The sequence below is a fragment of the Tetrahymena thermophila genome, assembly GCF_000189635.1.
Source record: "Tetrahymena thermophila SB210 genomic scaffold scf_8254697, whole genome shotgun sequence".
NCBI classification, from domain to species: Eukaryota; Ciliophora; class Oligohymenophorea; order Hymenostomatida; family Tetrahymenidae; genus Tetrahymena; species Tetrahymena thermophila.
Genome location: NW_002476463.1, coordinates 99,370 through 121,718, shown reverse-complemented (window position 1 = coordinate 121,718; position 22,349 = coordinate 99,370). Strand labels below are relative to the sequence as shown.

Genomic DNA, 22,349 nt, shown 5'->3' with positions numbered 1-22,349 from the left:
AACTAAATAAAAAGAAGGAAAAAATATTAATTTCCTTATATTTTATAAAGGAAAGGTTAAGAAATAGTAAATTTTAATTTTGTTATCCTGTCTAATATTTATTACAAACAATAAAAAGCTTAATTATTTGATAATCGCTTTCCTCTTTAAAATTATTTTAAATAATTTTAAATGGATAAATTATTTATATTTTCTGTAAATTTCATTCTTTCTTTGATTAGTTTGGCCATTATATTCTGACTCTTATACAAAATCTTGGCTTTTAGATTTACTTTTATCAATTCAGAGTTTATCTAACAAGAAGAAAAGAGCATTTTTTCAAAATAAAATTAAAGTTGATGCATTTTTAAAAACTTATACATCAAAATGAAAAGAATAAAAATTTTTACTTCAATTTTTATTCATAATTTTCACTTGATACTTCATTTATTTTAAGATTGTAATATAAAAAAAACCATTGTTGACTTTTCTAAAAAATTCAATAAAACTCTTATGAAATCGTAAAAATTTTGCTTTAAAAATGAATAAGAATTCGTAGTATCATAAATTAAATAACTACTTTATAACTTGAAGATGGGATAAGAAAGTTTATTATCTCTTTTTACATAGACTAAATCATATTTTTATTTGTCTAAAACAAGTTTTTTTCCTCGTTGAGTTGAGACACTTTTATAAAAGGGGTTTAATTTGAAACTATAATAGTCATGAGATTTCTTTCTTCCTAATAGATTAGAAGAAGATTATACCTAAATTAAATTTTAATAAGTGTAAAGCCACAGAAGGTGGCATTTGTATTTAGTAATAACTTATCACAAAAAATTTTATTTTCACCGATCATTCAGTCCGTCCGATAAAATAAAAAATATCTTACTTTTTTTCTTCAAATGATACTAATAAAAAATATCATCTCTCTCTGTCCTCAAAAAGAAAAATATACTTTTGAAAAATTTACCAACTGCAATTTATAAGCATTTTATTGAATTATATCAATAAAAGAAGAAAGTTTTAACAAGTTTCGTAAACAAAAGCTAAGTTAAAAACTTCTTTTAAAGTAAATGAAACGATATCTAAAAATCTATCAGCAAAAAGATCAATTCAAAAATAAGAAATAAATGAATCTGTTTAACAAAAAAAAAGATTTATTGTTTTATAGAGATAATTTAATAATACAAGTCAGCCAGCATACTTTTGTATGTAATTATTATTAAAGATTTTAAAAAATCAGTATCTCTAGAATAGTAATAATATATAAATTTATCATTTGTTTTTAATTTAATTTTAGTTTTTAGAAATAGGCTGTTCTATTTATCTTAATAAATTATCTTTGATAATAAATTAATAGGAAAAATCTTAAGAATTTCCCTTTATTTTTGATGTAAATTTTATATTTGTAAATTTTCTTTCAAGGTGTAATACTACTGTTCAAAGTAAGACACTGACTGATATAAAAACACTTAAAAATCTAAATAATCAAAAAACTCTCTATGTGAAACTTTAAAATCGAATTATACAGCCTCAAATTTATTTAAATCAAAAGTTATAAAATAGTGGAATTTAAATATATGAATAAAATTAATATAAATTAGATGGGTATACCAACCCTGAATGAACAAATGAACACAACAATATTTTATAATCAATAGCTGGTTATTTATTGATCCATTTATAAATACAAATTAAAAAATTAGAATTATAAATATATAATTTGAAATTTTAATTATAATTTCAAGCCACTCCTTGTATATTTACAAATTTAGATAGCTTGTCATACCACACATTTATTTATTTATTTATTATCCAGACTACCTTTTTAAATATTTTTTTAATCACCTCACCAAAATTATGCAGAGTCTATTTTACAGTAAATTAAAAAAAAACTTTTTTTATATTTTGCATACATTTTAGCAATTAAAAGTCAATGGAAATTTTGAAGAATTATGTATGATTTCCTTATGCCTAAATATTTAAATTATAGCTAATATTTAATTTTGTTAATTTAAAACTCCTATTCTTTATTGGCTCAAAGACTTTTTATAAAGCTACCCTTCTCACTTCATTTTTAATAGAACAAAGCAATTTTTTAAAAATAGAATAACATAATTTAGTAAAATGAAATATTCTGTATTATATTCCGATAACAATATTGAGAAGTATAATTGTTTATATGAGTTAGCTACCATAATTATTTTAGTTAAACTTCTGATTGTCTACCTCGGAAAAAAGTGCATATTTTTAACCATTTTTATTTTAAAGGAAAAAGCTTGACAAATTAAATGAGATAGAAATATGAAATTTTTTTTTTTTTGATATATGTCATTTATTTTAATTATTTTATGTAGACTACCAAATATAGTATCATATTTCGTAGAAGATAGGCAATATTCCATATTACTCTAAGATATAGATAATAGAATTATTATATATTGTTCCCTCAGGTTTTAAACTAGTAGGCAGGAAGCACTAAAGTTTAATTATAAATAATTAAAAATAGCAAAATTCATTTTAGAGATTTTATTATGAAATAGGTTAGTCCTTCAAGTGAGCATCTTAGTTAAAGCCGTATTCATTCATGGCATCAGTAGATTATCTGATACTATTTAATTATATTAATTGGCATATAATATATCTATCTAAAAGAATGATTAGAATTTGACACAATTATTTAAGGGCTTTATACATTTTTTTACTTTTTTTTTATTTTTGAAGAGAGAAGGTAGAATAGAAAATAGGCTTTTTAATGAATTTATTGAAAATAATTGTGTTTGGTCAAAAAATGGATTAAGAAACTAAACTAACCTTATATTCGATTACTTTTTAATTTCTTTCTTACTAGCTATCACATAAATTGAAGAAAAATTTTTAATTTATTTTTTAGCTTCTTTGTAAATTAAAGGAATGAATTAATGACACAGGTTTAAGGATAACAAAAATGCAAACTAAAGCTTTAGGAAAGATGAAATAGAAAATTGTTAGAAGGAAGGAAAGTTTGATAGTAGAAAATATAAAGTTAAAATAAATTGTTTAATATTCATTTTTAGCGATTAGTTAGGTTGATTAGTAGTTATTTATCATGAAAAGATTTTAAAAACAAGTCTGAAATCAATATATGAGACTCAATGTTTTATATATTTACATTGATAAGCCAGTTTCTGAAGAAGAACTGTAGATAATATTAAAAAATTTTGCTGAATGATTTGTGTTTGATGAGATGCTTGATAGTACAATTGTTGAACTACCTGTTGGTAAAATACCTTTTAAATTTATGAATAAATTCTTCCTTATTTTCATTTTTAGGCAGGTTATTGAAATCATTATTATATATTTATATCACTTCGTTTTGTATTTTCTCTGTTAATTAAATCACTTAGTCCTCTTACTGCTAATTAAAATAGACATGAAATTTTGTTTTTTGAAACAAATATTCTTTTTTTATTTTATTTTAGTTTGAAGTAATATCTGCAAAGGCACTATATATAAATCTTTAAAAGGAAGACATTATATTTTTCACAACATTCTTTTTATTTACTTTATAATTTAAATCGTTTTTAGCCAATTCAGCTTCAAAATTCATAAAATTAGACTCAAATTAATCTTTGTTTGATCCATCTAAATCTGTTTACGCTTGCTGCGTAGAAGAATTTAAATATTAGTCATTATCAGCATTCAACTAATTATCTTCAATCTAGTTTTCTAGCTATTAATTACAAAAAGACAATTCATTCTACAAAGCATTTTATTCATCAAGCAAATTTATTTAGTTAAAAGGTTAAAGTTGTTCTTGTTATTATTATTGCTGTTAGCAATTTTAAAATGAGGTCTTTGTTGCCTTATTTTATTCTTTATTTTAATGATATTCAAAATTACTTTATTATAATCCTTCATTGATTTGTTTATGATGCTCATTTAAAAAATTTTTTTCCTTTAAATCTATTTATTCTAATTATTTAAAATGACTTCTAAGGTCTCTTTTTGGGAGATTAGAGATTTGTTATTAAATTTTCTTTAACTTTTCTAATTTTTTTTGTTTCCTTTGCTGCTTAGCTTAAGCACATCTACTCGAGCTTTATATCAACTCTTCTATGGTATTTTATTTTGGTTGATGATTTTCCATATTCCCACTGGATTCTTTAACCTATTCATTAGATTATATTGGCATGGTGATAGTAGCTTACCTTTATTCATCACTTAAAAGTTTTTAATCACATTAATTTAATTAATTTAGTTAGTTATTGTATTCATTTTCACTTTCTTAAGCGCCAAAAGGAAAATTGTATTATTGTATAGAGATAAAATTTTCTGCATTTTCTTAATAAGAAGCATAGTATTAATTTTTGCAATAACTATTTGGCTCAAAACAAGCTCCAATATAATTATTTAATTCATTTTCGCAGTTATTTTAATTGTAAGGAAAATTCTGTTAAAAGGAAATATAAGATGGATCTCTTTGATTATTCAAGTTCAGTACACAAGAGTTATCATAATTCATGCTTTCATTAATTTAATTGCTTTTTTTATTGAAATTATTTTTATTTATTGATGGGGTTATTAAAATTACTTTTAAATGTTAGGTTAGCAGCATTGAAAGAATGAATCCTCAGGTAAGAATATAAAATTTTCTTAATTAGAGTTATTACAGTAGGGTTTTTGTTATTGAGCTTAGTCTGATATTTGTTCTTGCAAGTAACAGTTTTAATATTCTGCTTCAGCCTGAGAGACTTGATAAGTCAAAGACATTTCTTTCTTTCTTTCTTTCTTTCTTTTTTGCAAGGAGTGATCTATACTCTGGTATATAATAAATCAATCAATTGCTTTAATAATTGATAGTTAAACAAGTTAATTTCACTTAATCTAGAAATCACAGAATTACTTAACAAATAATTGAGTTCAGATCTTAATTAAATATATCTTGTAATAAATAATTATAAGGAAACGCTGAACGTGAGTTGGTTTATTAATTTAAATTTAAGTATTTAATTTATAAAATCTTATAATGTTAAATGAGATTTGGCTTTGAGCTTCTTAGATTCACAAGTTATTACTAATAATTATCCAAATTTTACTAAGTACCAGCTAAATTAATAAAAACTTATTTTTGAACCCTATCCTTTTAAAAATATAAAATTAGATATATAAAATGACTTTTACCTTTTTAAAAAAACTTTCAGCATACAGCACAGACATGATTCAATCATAATGATCTACTTTTGTGATTTATTCAACATGATTTTTTGGAAAAAAATACTTCAGTTTTAGTATAGAATAAAGTTAATTAGAAAATACTGTATAAACAATCACTTAATTATGAATCAGTCAAAGTTATTTCATTGCTAATATGAAATGCAGACAACAAAATTCTTACAAAAAATTAGAGTAAATTAAAAATAAAAATTTTATTATTTTCACAAAAACCAATCAATATTAGAAATGAAAGCAAGAAGCAAAATATGATTTCTACTTTCATTTATTATTTATATTTATATATTTGATGATATTTAGCTATCTTTAAAGAATCTGTTTATTCATAAATAAGTTGATTAACATTGCGATATATGCATCTGATTATTGGAATGCAACAGCCTTTTTCGAATAATATTTCTTCTTAAAAAAACTTTCCTACTTGGCTGATCTCTAGTAAGAAAATTACATTTTCGGTTGAAATTAAAATAATTTTTTTATAATATAGATATTAGTATACGTTCGCAATTATTTTTAAACTTTCATAAAATTATCAACCAATATTTATAGCAACTTCTATAATATTAAATAATCAAATAGCATACAGAAGCCAGAAAATAAGGGGAAAAATATTGATAAATCTTTTCATTTTTTTTCAAGCAAATTTTAAAAATTAGAGGAGAAAAACTTATTAATTTCAGAAAAATTGGTGCAAAGAAATACTTTTCTAAAAATAAAATTATATAAATCTACTTTTGGCATAATTTATTTAAGTGAATAAACAAATATGTAATATAATCTTTTATTGTTTATTCAATGATTAATTAAAGTACTTTAGCATTGAGCAAAAACTTAAAAAGTAATATCACATTAAATTAGATTAGAACATAAAGCAATACTATCTATTCGAACTATTTTTATTAAATTTCATTCAATATTTATGAATATATAGAAATAAAATTTCTTACAATTAAAGAATGATTCAAAATCTATCTGGCAACTAATGTTTTAATTAAGCCTTTTTCAATTATTATCATATCATATAATTTCTTTATACTTAAAAAATAGAATAGCTTTTTTGAATAAACTATTATCAAGAGATGCAAAAAAAGTTCTCAAAAAAGTATCAATGTCTATATACTGATTAGATTTTCTGATTTAGTCTAAGACCTTGAGGAGATATGTATTATTTTTTATAATGTTTATTATTACTTTATTATAAATTAAGATTTCTCACATTCAAAATTAAATTTTTAATTCAGTAACCTTTTATTTATTGATTTTTAATAAAGAAAAAAAGGAAATTAAGACAAAAAAAATATCCTACCCACCACCTTCAAATAATGCTAACAAGAATCAATAGTAAAGTAATCTATATAATGAAAATTTCAATTAATAAAAGATGCAATTGGTTATATTTATTAATTGACTCTTTAATTATCTTCATTAATTTGAAGTTTGATATTAATAATCATCACTTATTTCATAATAAATACTAAAATCATTAAAAATAAAACATTTTTTAATTTATTGTAGCCCTAAAGTACATTTGCCATAAAATATGTTAGTTTGAAGAGTTAGGAAATTTAAAAAAAATTTTCAATTTAAAATAATTTTTATCAGGTATTTAACATGATAATGGAGTTAGATAAAAAACCAAAAATCTCTTTAAATTACTACCAGAAATTTGCAATGTAAAAAAGATTTATTAAATGAAGGGAAAATTAAAATTTTGAATCAAATTTAATACCTAACCAAAGGATCAAAATGAGTGAAAGATAAAGTTATAATACAAGTGAAATCTAATTTTTATTAATTTCTCTATCATGTTAATTAATGAATGAAAGCAATCATTCAATTAAATAAAAAAGAATCTAACTCTAAAATTTTTAATATGAATTTTGACATACGATAAAAATCCATTTTAATTAATATAAATTACGTATTATGTGTTAAAAACACTATGAAAATATTTTTTGTTGAGAAAAGAAATGGCATCAAAAAGCGAATGAAAGTAACTTTGAAGGATTGCATAAGTTAATATTGCTTCTATATAGAATTATTTAAATGAAATTTTTAGAGTAACAAGTTTCTGTGATAAAATTTTTTTTTCTTTAATGAGAAGGAAGGAAAATTGGATAATTAGAAAACAAAATAATAGTTATGAAATTATAATACACAATAAATGAGAAAAAGCATGCAAATAGTCCCAAAATTTTGGAAACAATTCATATTTTTAAAAATCAAGTAAATAAATAATTACTTTACAATATGTTATAATAAAAAGCATTATGAAAATATTGTTTATTATTTTTTTTAATTATAGATTCCATCCAAAAAAGCTAGCAAATTATTAAAGCATCATATCAATTCAGAAAAGAGGGTTTAATAATAATAAATAAGATGAAATATTGTCCTTTTTAAGATAGCAAGAAGCTACCTCTTTACTTAATTATTTAGTTAAATTAAAATGTTTTATTTTGTTCAAATACTTTACTTTTGTATTTAAAACATGTAAACTTCATTCAGCCTCCTCGTGAAGTTATATAATTTAGTCTCTCATCTGCAGGTGAGTCTGAGAGTTCATAATTAGATTTTTTTCGAGCCAATTTGCAAAGAAGCTCCTAAGAAAATATACAAAGACAGGACCAAAATTTGAATGACCTAACAGCTAATGTAAGGTCGTATTATTAAATTGTTTTTTATCATAATATTTTTTAAAAGTATTAAAGAATTCTCTTTAATCATTAATTTTCTTTTCTTTCTCTTTAAGGTTGTATAATTCCATTAAATTTGTCAAAACCTTCTTTTTTGTTTCTTCAAAGCTAAAGATTTCTTACTGATTTAAGAAAATATCAAACTTTGTTTTTTGATATTAATAACTTTTTTGATTTTTACTACTATTTTCATCAAACAAGGATTCAATAAACCTTTTAAAAGACGCCATTATATTCCTAACAATATTCTTTTTTTCACTTCCATTTTAATGAGCTGGGTCTACTGAATGATTGCTCGTCCTATTTTGAGATCTTTGATTCTTCGAATATTCATTCAAGCTACTCGTATTATAGTAATAATTATTAGCCCCTTATTAGAGCTGTTCATTTGTTGCTGTTTAATTTGTGGAAGATTAAAAGGCAGTATTTTTAAGTTCAAACGAATATTGATTTGACAAAGACAAAACTTCATCTTGATAAAATTAGCTAGTTTGAGGCTAAAAAAATTGCTCGTTTAAATCATTATCGTCTATCTCATTTTAAAATTAGTAGCTAGTTGATATCATCGTTTCGTTGTTAAAGCTATTTACTTTTTGGTTATTTTCATAGTAGTTATTTTCCTTAGACAAAACAAACTCTTGAAATTTTAAACTTTCTCTTTCTTCGTTTTGAGTTTAAGACTTGTCTTAAATATCTATTTATTCTTAAAACACTTCATTTTCACCTTCACCGAGCTTAGTATTTTCTTGCTTACTGCTTCTTAATACTCTTTTTGGCAGAGATTGAAGTCTGGAAATTAAATATTCCTGTTTTTATCTTTTCTTAATTTACCTATATTCCCTTAACCTTTCTATGCTCGATTTGTTGCTTATTTTTTTATCTTCAATATTTTAATATTAATTTTCTTATGATTTGTAAGACGTGTTTTCATTTCTATTTATTTGCGTTTGTTAATTAATTTCACATTATTTTTCATATATTTATTCAGGCATCTACCCATATTCTCCGCATTTTATATTTTCCTAATAATCTTTTATATTATATTACCCCTCTTTTAAAGCAAATTGATTATTTAAATTCTAAATATAATAAGTTTTTTCTTAATTAAAAATACTGCTATTATTAAAATTATAGCTATTGATATTATCTGTATCAAAATTAGCATTCATATTATAATCAAAAACAGGATTAAAGGAATTATAAAGATTTTCATTTTAAGTCATATTTTAGATTTATTAAATATCGCAATTACCCAAAAATTCATTTTCGTTTTCATTTAAATTAGCTTGTAACAATAATGGATTGTTTAATTCATTTTAATAAAATATTTATGTGTCTTAGTTTTTATCGTTCTATAAATCAGAATTGTCACACCTTTTATTATAAATAAAAATATTAAGCACAACCATTTAAGCTCTTTACTTTTTAATACTTAAAAAAGGCAAAACTTTAAGGGCTCTTTTAGTCTTAAAATAATGATTAGCGTGTTCTAATATTTCTCAAATCTTTCATATCTGAAAGCTAGCTAATAATATGCTATTGAGAACCATTTGAGAGAGGTTCATATTTAAAATTTTAAAGATTGTTACAAGTATTTTTTTAAATATTATTCTCTCCAGGTTTGAGTGTAGTCGATTCAAAATTCTGCTTCTTATCAATGTTGAAGATTCTCTTAGTTTAGTAACTGATAAATTTCTGCAAATATAATTTTATTTTGGGTTAATTCGAATGATAAATGAAATAAATACGTCTTAAGAATGGTGTTGATGCATTTATCGTTCTCCTTCATCATCTTTTAATGAAACAAAGTTATTATTCATATTGTTAATATATAAATATAATAAAGAAATAGTTTTCCTTCTTTTTAATTATTTAACTAGTAAATTTATTATTTAATAGAGACATTATATCAAGTTAAATGATTTAAAATCTTAGAGATCGATATATATTTCCCCATCATATCATCTTGATGTAAAATATGATTGTTTAAAAAAAAATATAAGTAAATTTAATCAATCTATCAATGACTTTAAAATCTATCTCCATATTGAACATCAGCTAAGACGATTGTCAAAATGACTTTAAATCTCTTCAATAAAAGATTAAAACCCTTTTTGTAAAATTGTTAATTTACATTTTTTAAAAAGCAAACACTTTTACTGCAAAAAGTAAACAACCTTAAAGATTTATGTAAGCATTCAATTCAACTTACACTTCTGAATGTAATATTTTAAAATTATATATTTAGTTGGAATATGACTAATATAAGTATTTTTCTAATCATACAAATTTATTGCTAAAGATTAATTTATCCAATAGAAATTCTGTAATTTTACTAAGTAAGATTATTTAATAAGAAAATAAGGTGAGGATGATTAAAAAGTAGCAAAAATTTGTGCTTGAAAAGTGTAGAAAAATAAAATATTTTTTTATTACAAAACCTCTTTAAGATGATTTAACAAAATAGATATTTACTCAAGCATTAAAATATTTAAAAATATTATTTTTATTATGGTTTAATTTAAGAATGGAAAAAATGTAAATTTTAGTAAAAAATTATAATTAGATAGAGTTCATTTCTTTAAAAATTCAAGAATATTTTACTCTTTTTTGTCAGGTAACATAAAGAACTTAAAACAAAAAAAAATTATTCCTGATTTAAAAATATTTTAATTGAAAGCGCACAATTTAAATTTATACTTTAAACTAATGTTTTCTCTTTTCATTTTCTTCAATAAATTTAACTAGGAACAAATGTTCTATAATAACCTCACTTATTTTATTTATATTGATTACATTAAATTTTGTAAATAACATTGACTCTTTAATTTATCTGACCTGATTTTTATAAATAAATGAATGAAAATTCAAAGTATTCACGCAAGATAAAATACAAATTAAATCAAAAAATATTTTTTAACATTAATCAATATTTTCGTCACTTAATTTATCAAGTATATTTAATGACAAAAGAAAATCAAATTTCATTACTTCAGATTTTTACTAATCAGAAAATTTAATAAGTGGTAGGTAATTTTTTTAAAGCATAGAAAAATATTAACAATTTAAGTAAATATTTAACATTTGAACTATTTTTAATACCTATTTCATTTAAAGAGTAATAATTAATTAATTTACTAATTAAAACAAATAAATTTGTGTTTAATGGAATTTTAAATCTTTAGCAAACGCCATTTATTTATAACTAGCTAATTTTGTATGTTTTTTAAATTTAATAATTTCAAAAACTTAATAAATTAAGATTAATATAGCAGACTCTTACAAGAGAATGATCTTTGAAAAAAAGCAAATGTAGATTTAGATCACATTGTTAGTGCATAGAAAACTTCTGGCTAATTTAGGTAAAAATATAATAATAGAAAATTTTAAATTAGCGAAGGGGAAAAAAAAATTAATTAACCTTTAAGCAGGATTTTTGATAGTAGAAAAATAGTTATTATTATCAAATAGTAAAAAAATCAAACAAATTTTGGCGCTAAAGAAATACTGACTTAATTTTATAAATAAAGATTTATAAATAGAACTCTTTTTAAGAATTAATATATTTAATATAGTAATTAGATATCATAAAATTTGTCTTTTTAGAAGCATATGTTCAGAGAAAACTAGGGAATTCTTATTTATTTTTTTTTGATATCATTAATTAATGTAATTATTTATCTTTAGTAATTTATTAATTAATTATGATATTTTAATTACGTTTAAATATTTTTCACTAAAACCCTAGATTTATAGAATTTTATCAATATCAAATTACTCCATTAAAACCTTTATTACTTTTTTGAATATTATAAAATTAGCCAAAATCTCTGATTTATTTTCTCTTTTTTTAGTATAATAAAGTGAGAATTGCCAATAGATATTAATTGAAATATTTATGTTTGCTATTTATTTAAATTAAAATTTTAAATCATTTAAAATTACCTAAATTTATGTGGACTTACTTTTTTACTGTATAAATTAGCAAAGATTTTTGTATTGAATTTATGAGTTTTTTCCATATTGTCTCAAAAGACTTTTACAATTTATTAAGTTAAGATTTTACTGTTGAAAGAAAACTATAGTTTAGCTTATCAATCATTTTTTATACTTCAAAGAATTGAGTTAAGGAAATGATGAGTGAGATGATTCTAATCGCTTAATGGAGTATTACAATAAAATTTATTTTATTCAACTCTTTTACCTTATTTAGTCATTTATAATAAGTTTTAGTTTATCTTAATATCGATATTAATTGACTAAGAATAATATTTATACAATTTTTATCTACTTTTTTCTTTAGTTTTACCTGTTTGCTCGATAATACTTTTTGTAGAATTATTTTAAAAAATCCTACAAACATTGCTTAAATAAGAAGTAATATAAAATCTATATTTATATAGAATAGTATTTAACTGATACTGATTGAAATTTAAAAAAAAAAGGATTTACATTAATATATTCCTGCTTCACCTTTTTATTATCTAACACTCATCATAATTGCTTTATCATCTTCCATTAAACTAAAAAACAAATCTAATTAATCTGCTAAAATATTTATTTTATTTGCTCAAATATATTGATTACCTATTCCCTTAAAGTAGAAATAAAGCAATAACTATCAAATATTACTTCTTCAATATCTTTCATTTATGTAAAATTAATAAATTATTTAACTACAGATTTAATAATAAAGTAACTGCTAAGAAAAACTCAAGCTTAGGACATGCATGTAATATTTTTGAGTGAAAATTTTCAACCTTTAAAAAATGAGTATTTTTTATGAGAAGCAACTGTGCATATAAATTAATAATAATAATTTAAATGTAAACTAACTAATTCATAGGATTTAATATAAAATACTTCTTTTTAATTCACTTACTATATAGAATGAAAAGTTACTCTAAATTAAATATGGAAATAGAAAAATAATTTGCATTTCAAAATATTAATTAATTAATACCTTATTTTAGAAACAAAAAACTTTTAGTTTTAAATAACTTGCTTTTTGAATTATTGTAAATACCTTTATTAAAATCTAATATTTTTGATTTCTTTAATAGAATAAAAATTATAAAAGTAATTTATCCTCTTTAAAAATTTTAATTATCACTAAAATCAAGCAATTATTTTCATCTCACCCATTTTTAGATGTTTTTTGATATTTTTGTTAGGATTAAACTATTGTTTTTTTGAGAATTTAAAAAATGTATAAATAATTAAAATTCAAAGCAAGCAAAAAAATATATATAAAGCTTAAATCATTTTTTATTTATAAAATAAAACTCAATTGATATCTTTTTTAATTTATTTTTATTTGTATTTTAAAAGCTTTTAAAGATTGTTAACAAATTTAATAAAATATTTTTATTTTAATAATAATCTAATAGATAAATTTTTCTTTTAATTAAAAGTAAAATAATTGAATATCTAAATAAATAGATGATATTGATTGAAGCTTGCTTTTATTAATATTCTAATAAAATAAATTAAATTTTACTTTTTTGTGAGATTAGGAAAAGATATAATTAAAAAATTTGATACAAATAGATATTGTGTGAAGCATTTAATTTTAGATAAAAGCTTTATATAATACAAATAAAAAAACAATAGGCTGGAAGGAAAACCATTAAAAAGTATTTTTCTCTTTTTTAGACATACATATAGGCAGACACTCTATAGCTAATTATAAAGATAAGATTAGTAAACCATAATAAAGCATACAATTTAGAGAGAGATAAAAAAATAAGATGAATATTAATTTGACTGATAAGTAAAAAATATATAGCAATGTCATCAAAAATGCATTAGAAAAAATTTACAAAAATGATAAAGTAGATATTTTAAACTTAATTAATACAAGCTTGGGCTGTTAGACTATAGAAATTAAATACGATGTGGAATTCCACTAGTTACTTGCTCAATATTTTCAAAATATGCGTTATTAAGATACAAAGGATAAAGAAGATGTGCTTTAAAAACTGCTTGAGTAATGCCTCAGTCAAAATCTAATTTTAAATACTTAAAAAAGTAAACTTTCTAAACAAATCATCATTTTGAAGCGCCTAAGAAGAATTTAATAAAAGCTTAAGGATGACCCAAAAAATGCTTTGGATCATTTGATAGAAGAATACGACTAAGAGGAGGAAAATTGTGATGAAGAAGTGCTATTATAGCGTTTCGAATAGGATAAAACAGACTTAAGAATGCAAATAGAAGACAATGTTAAAGATTTAAAAAAAGAAAATATAAAATATCTGTTGTTGAAAAAATAAAATAATTAAGAAAAAAATATTTAAAATGAATAAAATTTAGAATAAATTCTTTTAGATGTATATAATCAGCAAAAAATTGAAGAGAGTTTCTCAAAAAGACTTCTATAAGAAGTTAATTTTATCAGAAAGATCATTAGTATGATGAGGCTTAAGGAGTTATTTGGCTTAGAGTATGTCACAGTATAGCCTTATGGTTCTATAGTTAGTGGATTTGCTTAAAAATCTAGCGATGTTGATATCAGTATTAATACTAACTGCTATATAGATGAGAGCTCATTTATATAACTTCTTCATAACTTCATAAAGCAGTATTGCAGTAATAAATCAATTAAGAATGTTGAAACTGAGCCAGTTCTTCAGGCCTAAACTCCGTTGCTCAAATACACAAGGAAAGATACAGTAGATCAATAATAAATAAAAATAGATATAGATATTTGTGTTAACAATATCTTGGGATGCACTAATTCATTAATGCTTTACACTCTTTCCTAACTGCATCCAAAAATTTAATAATTAGGAATTATCATTAAACACTGGGCTAAGTAAAGAGGTGTATCCAGTAAAAGTCACTTATCCTCCTATTCCTTTATTTTGATGATGTTTTCCTTCCTTTTCAGAGAAAAGATATTGAACTCAGAGTTTGTCAAAAAAAGTAAAAGTAAAGAAAATTAGTGTTAAGTCAAAATTAAAAGAAAAAAAAAGGATGGTGAATAAATATTTTAAACTAATTTATACTTTTATAGCAATGTAGAAGACTTAAAAATGAAATTAGCTATATGGAGAAAAGAAAAAAACTTGCCTTCCTTAGATGATGTATCACTAAGCTAACTTTTTATAGATTTTATAAAATTCTATTAATCTAGCTTTAATTTTAAAGACAAGAGGTTTATTTCCATTTTTAACTTTGATGTCAATTACAGCAATAACAATTTTAAATATGAACTTTATGATGAAAATTATTACTTCAATATTGAAGATCCATTTGATACTAAGCACAATCCTGGATAAAAAACTCAAAACAAATAAGAATAATATAAACAGGCCTTTGATGATGCTTTAAATTAAATTGAAAGTAAGTAATATAATCTGCTATTCTCATCTAAATGAAAAATGTTAATATCTAACTAATATGACAAGCTAGCTTAAACATTAATTTTCAATTCTAATATCTTAAATTAAAGAATTAAATATGCTTTAAATATTTTCATTACTGTATTTTTTCAATTTTTATGTAAAAATCATTTTTTAACTTATTTTAAATTTACTTTTAAAATATTAAATTAATTTTTGTTTCTTTTGATTTATTTCATGGCCTCAATCAGATTTATAGCACTTAAAAAATACTTTCATTAGATTTTTATCAAACTCAATAAATAAATGAAAATAAAATGTGATATAATATAAAAACTAATATTACACAAGATAGAATTTATATTTAAATTTACATAAATTAATGGAAATTCTAAGGTGAATTTTGCTATAATTACAATGTTTTATATTAAATTTATTTTTCATTAATATATCCTCCTATTTTTTCATTTATTTTTGTGATGGTCAAAAGATCTTAAAATTCCTATCACTTCTTTTAAATGTGCTTCATCAAGATTTTTATAGAATTGTAAAGAGTACGACAATCTCAGTTTAGCAAGTTTTTCCATCTCTTCGTGACATTAGTTTGTATTCATTTTGCATTAATAATGGTCTTTTACCCAATCACACATACAATATTTAATCCAATCTTTTTGTAGCTCTTTAAATTACTTGTATCTACAATCTGAATTATCTAGCTTGCAGCTTCTCTAAATGGTTTTTTTTTAATTTTATGTTAAAACATTCAAAAGATATACAAAACATTTAAATATCGCATAAAAATAAAATGAATAGTTTAAAATTTTACAAAAATTTCATCGTATGGCTTATTTAATTCCATTTGTTTGTAGTTTTTAAATGGCTACTTCAAAAAAAGGATAAAAATAACTCTAAATTAATTAATTAATTATTCCTACCAAAACTTAATTGATAAAATAAATAAATATATTAATTATTTTATTAGATTTCTTAAATTTCAAAATGTATTTATTTCTTTATTTATCTTTTTAAGATGTTTATTTTTATTTCTAAAAATCTAAAATTATTTTTTAAAATATTAATGAAATGTTTGATATTTCTTATTGTATTTATTAATAATCCAATTTAATTTTTTGTTATCATTTTCTTGTTAAAATATAATTTTTTTTTTAAGCAAATGTCTTTCTTGCAAAAATTTTATTTATTGTTTGAATATTTAATTTATTTAGAAATACTTTTAAATTTAAACAGTATTTGTTGATGCAAATGCGGTATTTAAAATGTAAACAAAATTATTGTTTCAGGAAATTTCTTAATTACAATTACTTCTTTTTGCACAAAGTATATCCAAAATTTTTAATTCAAAATAGTCAGAAAATACACAAATTTTACTAAATTGGTATTAAAAATAATAAAAAACTTTATCTTGAATGAATGAGTTGAGATAAATTTTGAGTATTTCTAAAAAGTATTTTTGCTAGCAGATATTATTACAAAAATATGTAAGAAAAAGTAGAATGCTTAAGCAACAATTGAAGAAATAATGATAAACGTTTATTAGGTTTTTTATAAGTAATAATAAAAGAAATAGTGTTAGAGGTTGTTTATTTATACATAAATAATTTATTATTAATTGTTAAAATATAATTTTTACAAAAATTACATAAATCAAATTAAATTAAGAGTAACTAAGAATTTATGAAGTTGATTATAGCTTTAGTATTATTAGGTCTTGTCTTCTGCAATCCTTCTTATCCTGAATGGCCTCAAAAGTTCGAGTAAGATTTTACTGAAGAGTTCATCTATGGTTTTTTGAAATCATCAACAAAGGGAACTTATAGTTATGATTACGCTAATAGAGCCTATAAGGTCTCTAGAGAGAATGGAAGAACTGATAGATATTGTGGTTTTAATGGTCTCTATTTCTTCAGAAACACCGCATGTGAATAAATTGTTGTTAACGGAGATAGATTCTTGTATTATCCTGAGAGAAATGACTGTTGTTACTGCTGTTCAAACGAACACGGATGCGGTGTCCTTAAACCTACTTGGTTACAAAATGCCATATTTGAAGGTGAAACAACATTCAACGGTATTCCTGCTTACAAATGGAACTAAAAGGGTCTCTAGAATAACTTTTATTATGAAACTATTGCTGAAAACCCTCTTGATAGAGTTATGTTATAAATCGATTAACAACCTAACGATATTTAGAACTTCTCCCAAGCAAGAAGAACTGAATTTTAACCTATCACCTTACCTTCTATCTGTAAGAAAGAAAATACTTGTTCTCTCTTATCAACATGCACTGGAGTTAGAAAGATGTGATGTAAAAAAAAAGTAAAAAAATCCAAAAGATAATTCATATAAAATTTATGATGATTTTATTATATATCAATTTGTAAAATTATCCATATAAATTAAATATAAAATTATTTACATCAAGCTTTCAATCAAACAATAAACTACCATTGGGATTCATTCATCTTTTACTATATACTTTTTAATCAATTATAACAATTTTAAATAAAATATTATTTTTTTAAACTTAATTAATTATTTTTATAAAATTTAAAAATATTGTTATTAAATTATCTAATGAAAGTAGATTTAGATGAAATAAATCAAAAATGCAAAAGAAAATGATATTAATTAATTTAACTTAAAATATATATAAATAGATAATCATAATTGTATCTATTTAAAAATATCAATTTCATAAATATTATTTGAATGAATTATTTACTTATTTAAAATGAATTCAAGTTAGCAAATCAATTTGTTAGCTGACTGAAATCAATCAATCATTCATTCATTCAATCAATCAATCAATCACAAATGCATGAGCAGTTATAAAATATATAATTTTTTGATTATGTATTTGAAAGGGCATAAATAATATAACAATAATAATTAAAAGTTATTGGATAGTTACCAAATTCAAAGCGAGAATATCAATACAAAATTTAAAGTAGTAAATAATATTTTCAAAGAAGATGGGTGATATTGTAAATAAATTAATTATAAAAAATATAAAATGAAGATATAGTAATTTGGATTAAAAATAATTTTATAATTTGCTAAATAAAATAGTACGAAGATATATCGTTTGGTTAGCAAGTCTTTGACCAGCTAGAAGCAGATTTTAGAAGAGTAATTTGCTATCATTAAATGCATTATTTTTTCAGAATTACTTTTGGAAATGTTTTAGAATTTGCTAAATTAATTTAAAATTGCAGATTATAGATGAATTAGCAGGCGAATAAAGTTTGGAAAGATTCAGAGTAGAATATGAAAAGCTTCACAGGGCTCTTAGAACATCTTACGAAAATGAAAAAAAGCAATTAGCAAGAATCAAAGAATTGAATGATGATATAGTTTAGCATGCAGCAAAATTGCAAATGGCTTTAAAGCTAACTCAAGAAGATACAGATACAATTTAAATGCTTAAAACAGAATTAGAAAAAGCTTATAAAGTTTTAGAAACTTCAAGAGATCGTGAAGAAAAATCAAAGGGAAAAATAGAGAAATTATAAACTGAAATTAAACATTTAACATAGCTTAATGAAACTTCAAATAATCCTAATATGTATAAAAACGAAACTGTTGAGAAATTAACAAAATAAAATGAAGAATTAAAAGCAGGTAAGTTGTTATTTACCAAAAATCTAACTTTTAAAATAATCTTAAAATCATGAATCTTTTTATTTTTTTTAGGAATTTAATAACAATTAAATACATTTTTTGTTAACATAATTTAAGAAATTTATAAATTGATTGAACTTGTTTAAAAATTTTTTTGGTATGAAAATAAAAAATAGCCTCAGAAGAGTTTTAGAAATAGCTTGCTTTATTGAGAAATGCATTAAATGATTCTACTGATAAGCTTAAACAAATACAGAATGAAACAAGTATAATTAAATCCAAGATAAAAGAAGAAACTAAATAGAAGCAGGAAATAGATGAAAAAGTAAATAAAGATAATGATCGTTGCAAAAAGATTGAAGGTAATTTATTTTTAAATGAAATTGGAAAAATGACTTAATGAGCTCTACAAAATTTATAATAAAGAGGAATTAAAGATTTTGAAAGATAACCATGAAAAAGAAGATGCCCTCAGAAAGAAGATGGAAGACGAAAATAAATAACTCGAAAATACTAAGGCTTCTAATTAAATTGAATACTAAGCTAGACTTGATGAAATAAAGAAGCTTGATTAAAATAAGAAGCAACTTGAAAATGATAAAATAAGTCTTGAAATTATAGAAAAAGAGTTGAAAAGAAAAAAGGAAGAATGTGAAATAGAATACAAATAGAGAGAAGTAGAGAAAAAGCAGAGAGAAAAGGAGCTCCACTAAAGACACACAGAATCTGATCAACTCAAGAAAGAAATTGATAAATTAGAAGCAAAAAAATAACAAGCAACTCAGCAAAAAGAAAATTCCATTCGTTCTAAATAAATGGTTATTCAAAGTGCAACCTAACTTGAGAGATAAGTTTTTGACACTAAAAAATTAAATGAGGAAGATCTTTAGTTAATTAAAGAGTTGAAGAATGCAAGAGAATTACTTGAGAGAAGTTTATAAAAGACAGACAAACAAAATAAGGAATAAGGTGATAAGATTAAGAAGCTTGATAGAGAAATTACTGAAAAAGAAAAAGAAATCAGAGAAAAGGGATGGGAACTTGATTAAATGAAAAGGTAATTGGGTGATTTAGAAAAAGAAAAGGAGAAGTTTGGCAAACAAGCTGCCTAAGCCAATGCTGAATATTTCAGAAGACTTGAAGAAATTAAGTTAAAAGACAATCTCATATCTGAATTCCAAAAGAAAAATGTAGAAACTGAAGCTAAATTAAAGCGCCAATAAACACTTTACGAAGCTGTGCGTAGTGCCAAAAATTTATATTCCAAGAATCTTTCAGAAACTTAAGATGAAATTGCTGAAATAAAAAGAAGATATAAAATTACTAATCATTAAATTTCTTAGCTGAAAGAAGAAATAGATGCTAAAGAAATAGCTCTTGCCAAAGAACACTTTGAACATAAAAAGAAAGATAAAACTATTGAAGAACATGCTCACATATTAGAAAAAAATAAAAAAGATATTGACAGAATGCAAGAAGAAATTAAAAATTTTGTAAATAAAATGAATAACTTTTAATTATTTAAAATAGAATTTATTTTTTCTGTTTTTTTATGATTTTAATAAATTATTTTTAATTAAATAGAAAGGTGAAATAAACAAACTCTAGTTCATTATCAAAGAAAGTGAGGGGAAAAGAGCTAAGCTAAAAGAAGAGTATGAAGTTGTTGTAAGTGAAAGAGATATTCTTGGTACTTAATTAATTAGGAGAAATGATGAGTCTGCATTGCTCTATGAATAAATCAAAATATAATAAAGAACCCTAGCTGAAGGTGAAAAAGCATACAGAGAAAGAGAAGGAGATATCTAATTGTTAGAATATAAGAAAAATGATTTAGTTAGGTCTTTGAGAATTTATAAGAAATAAGTGTCAGACATTCCTGACTTAAAAAATAATATTAAAAATTTAAGAAAAGAATTGATTGAAGAATAATTAAAAGTAAAAGCTCTTTCATAAGAGTTAGAAAGTCCTATGAATGAATCTAGATGCAGAAAATTAGAAGGAAGTGATCCTGATGTCTTTGAAATGAGATAAAAACTGTAAACATTGTAAAGAAGATTAATAAGCAAAACTGAATAGGTAGTTGAAAAAGAAGTTTTAATTCAATAAAAAGAAAAGTAAGTCTAGGAATTAAGAGAAATTATGTAAAAGTAACCTGGCCCAGAGGAAGCTAAGATGTTATCTAGTCTCCAACAAAACTTAAAACAAAGAACAAGACAGATGAAGGCATTAGCTGCTGAGTTGAATATGTATTAAGCATAGGTATTGATTACTATTTCGAATTAAATTTTAGTAAAAGTTTTAAATTACAATTTTAATATTAACAGGTAAACGAATACAAGTACGACATAGAAAAGCTTAACAAAGAAATCCAAGAAACAAAAAGAAAATATTTAGAATAACGTAAAAAGGAATAAATTCAAAAAGAATAAATGCAATATGCTTAATCAGTAAATTTAATTTAATTCTTTTAAAAATAAATATTTAAGATGAATTTTTTAAAATAAATAAAAGAAATGAAGAAATAAATTAATTTTCATACATTTATTATTAAAGGAAATTTAATCTTAAAATAAAGCACTATAAACCATTAAAATAAATTTATAATGTTTGTTTATTTCTTTAATCTGTTGATATTTTATCATATAACAACTAAATCAATTAATTTATTAAAAATTTTTTATTCTTCATTTATTAATTCTTAAAAAAAAAAAGATTGCTAAATTAATTTTAACAATAAAAAAAACTAAAACTTTAAAAATTCAAATTTTAATTTAATTAATTTCTATTGCTAATATGTTATATTATATCTTAGTAAAAATAATAAGTTTTTAAAAAACGTTCTTTTTATAATAAAATTATGAAAGTTCAAAAATTTAGTGTTTTTTTGTTTTTAATATGAATGAGTACTTACATTAAATTTAATATTCTTCATAAGTAAACCTAGTATTATCTACTAGATATTTCAACAATATAAAGTAAAGAATATTGTGTATTCTAGTGTTGGATCCAGAAAGATATCTTAAACCAAAGTATTAAGGGATAACGAATACATTAAAAATAAAAAAATAAATTTATAAATTTGATTTTTTTAAATGTTGTCTAAAATAATAAAAATAAATACATTTTGAAAGTTTTACAATCATCTAATTTTAAGTTAGATTATTTATACATATTACTCTTAAGATTTACTAAATCTAAATTGAAAAGTTCAATTAAATTTAGCTCTTTATTTAAGCAAAAATAAAATTTGAAAATTAATACATGAAATAGTAAATAATAAAATTTTTAAAATTATCAAATTTTACCAAGACTTTATATTTTTATATTAAAACTTAAAGCAATCTTTAAATGAATAAATTTTATATAATAGGTTTATTTATTTATATGTGTGAGTGATTCTTTAAATTTGCTTGTTAGATAACTAAATTTATAAGTAAATGTTTTTTTCCAGTAAATATAGAACTAA

At 22.0% G+C, this 22,349-nt stretch overlaps 6 protein-coding genes across 6 annotated transcripts; 3 read left to right on the top strand and 3 right to left on the bottom strand. All coding sequences in view use genetic code 6, as the record gives it.

The window, feature by feature from the left end:
• Nucleotides 1-3,028: 3,028 nt before the first annotated feature.
• Nucleotides 3,029-4,734, bottom strand: TTHERM_00094010 (hypothetical protein; the record flags this gene model as incomplete). The annotated part of the gene is made up of 2 exons (XM_001012855.2): nt 3,029-4,505; nt 4,556-4,734. 2 exons carry the CDS (start codon nt 4,732-4,734, stop codon nt 3,029-3,031), a joined length of 1,656 nt encoding a protein of 551 aa, XP_001012855.2.
• A 2,962-nt stretch (nt 4,735-7,696) lies between these two features.
• Nucleotides 7,697-9,781, bottom strand: TTHERM_00094020 (hypothetical protein; the record flags this gene model as incomplete). The annotated part of the gene is made up of 3 exons (XM_001012856.2): nt 9,641-9,781; nt 9,325-9,587; nt 7,697-9,266 (listed from the first exon to the last, which is right to left on the bottom strand). Exons 1-3 carry the CDS (start codon nt 9,710-9,712, stop codon nt 7,697-7,699), a joined length of 1,905 nt encoding a protein of 634 aa, XP_001012856.2. The 5' UTR covers nt 9,713-9,781.
• A 3,861-nt stretch (nt 9,782-13,642) lies between these two features.
• On the top strand, nt 13,643-15,274 carry TTHERM_00094040 (RNA-dependent RNA polymerase-associated nucleotidyltransferase; the record flags this gene model as incomplete). Its single annotated transcript, XM_001012858.2, has 1 exon — nt 13,643-15,274. The coding sequence occupies one exon, from the start codon at nt 13,643-13,645 to the stop codon at nt 15,272-15,274; it is 1,632 nt and encodes a 543-aa protein (XP_001012858.2).
• Nucleotides 15,275-15,702: 428 nt separating this feature from the next.
• TTHERM_00094050 (hypothetical protein) lies at nt 15,703-16,097 on the bottom strand (the record flags this gene model as incomplete). The annotated part of the gene is made up of 2 exons (XM_001012859.2): nt 15,703-15,966; nt 16,065-16,097. 2 exons carry the CDS (start codon nt 16,095-16,097, stop codon nt 15,703-15,705), a joined length of 297 nt encoding a protein of 98 aa, XP_001012859.2.
• A 728-nt stretch (nt 16,098-16,825) lies between these two features.
• TTHERM_00094060 (hypothetical protein) lies at nt 16,826-17,563 on the top strand (the record flags this gene model as incomplete). Its single annotated transcript, XM_001012860.2, has 1 exon — nt 16,826-17,563. The coding sequence occupies exon 1, from the start codon at nt 16,934-16,936 to the stop codon at nt 17,561-17,563; it is 630 nt and encodes a 209-aa protein (XP_001012860.1). The 5' UTR covers nt 16,826-16,933.
• A 668-nt stretch (nt 17,564-18,231) lies between these two features.
• On the top strand, nt 18,232-21,782 carry TTHERM_00094070 (flagellar associated protein, putative; the record flags this gene model as incomplete). The annotated part of the gene is made up of 7 exons (XM_001012861.3): nt 18,232-18,243; nt 18,329-18,388; nt 18,475-18,880; nt 19,057-19,242; nt 19,307-20,373; nt 20,465-21,330; nt 21,395-21,782. The coding sequence occupies 7 exons, from the start codon at nt 18,232-18,234 to the stop codon at nt 21,780-21,782; spliced, it is 2,985 nt and encodes a 994-aa protein (XP_001012861.3).
• Between the last annotated feature and the right edge of the window lie 567 nt (nt 21,783-22,349).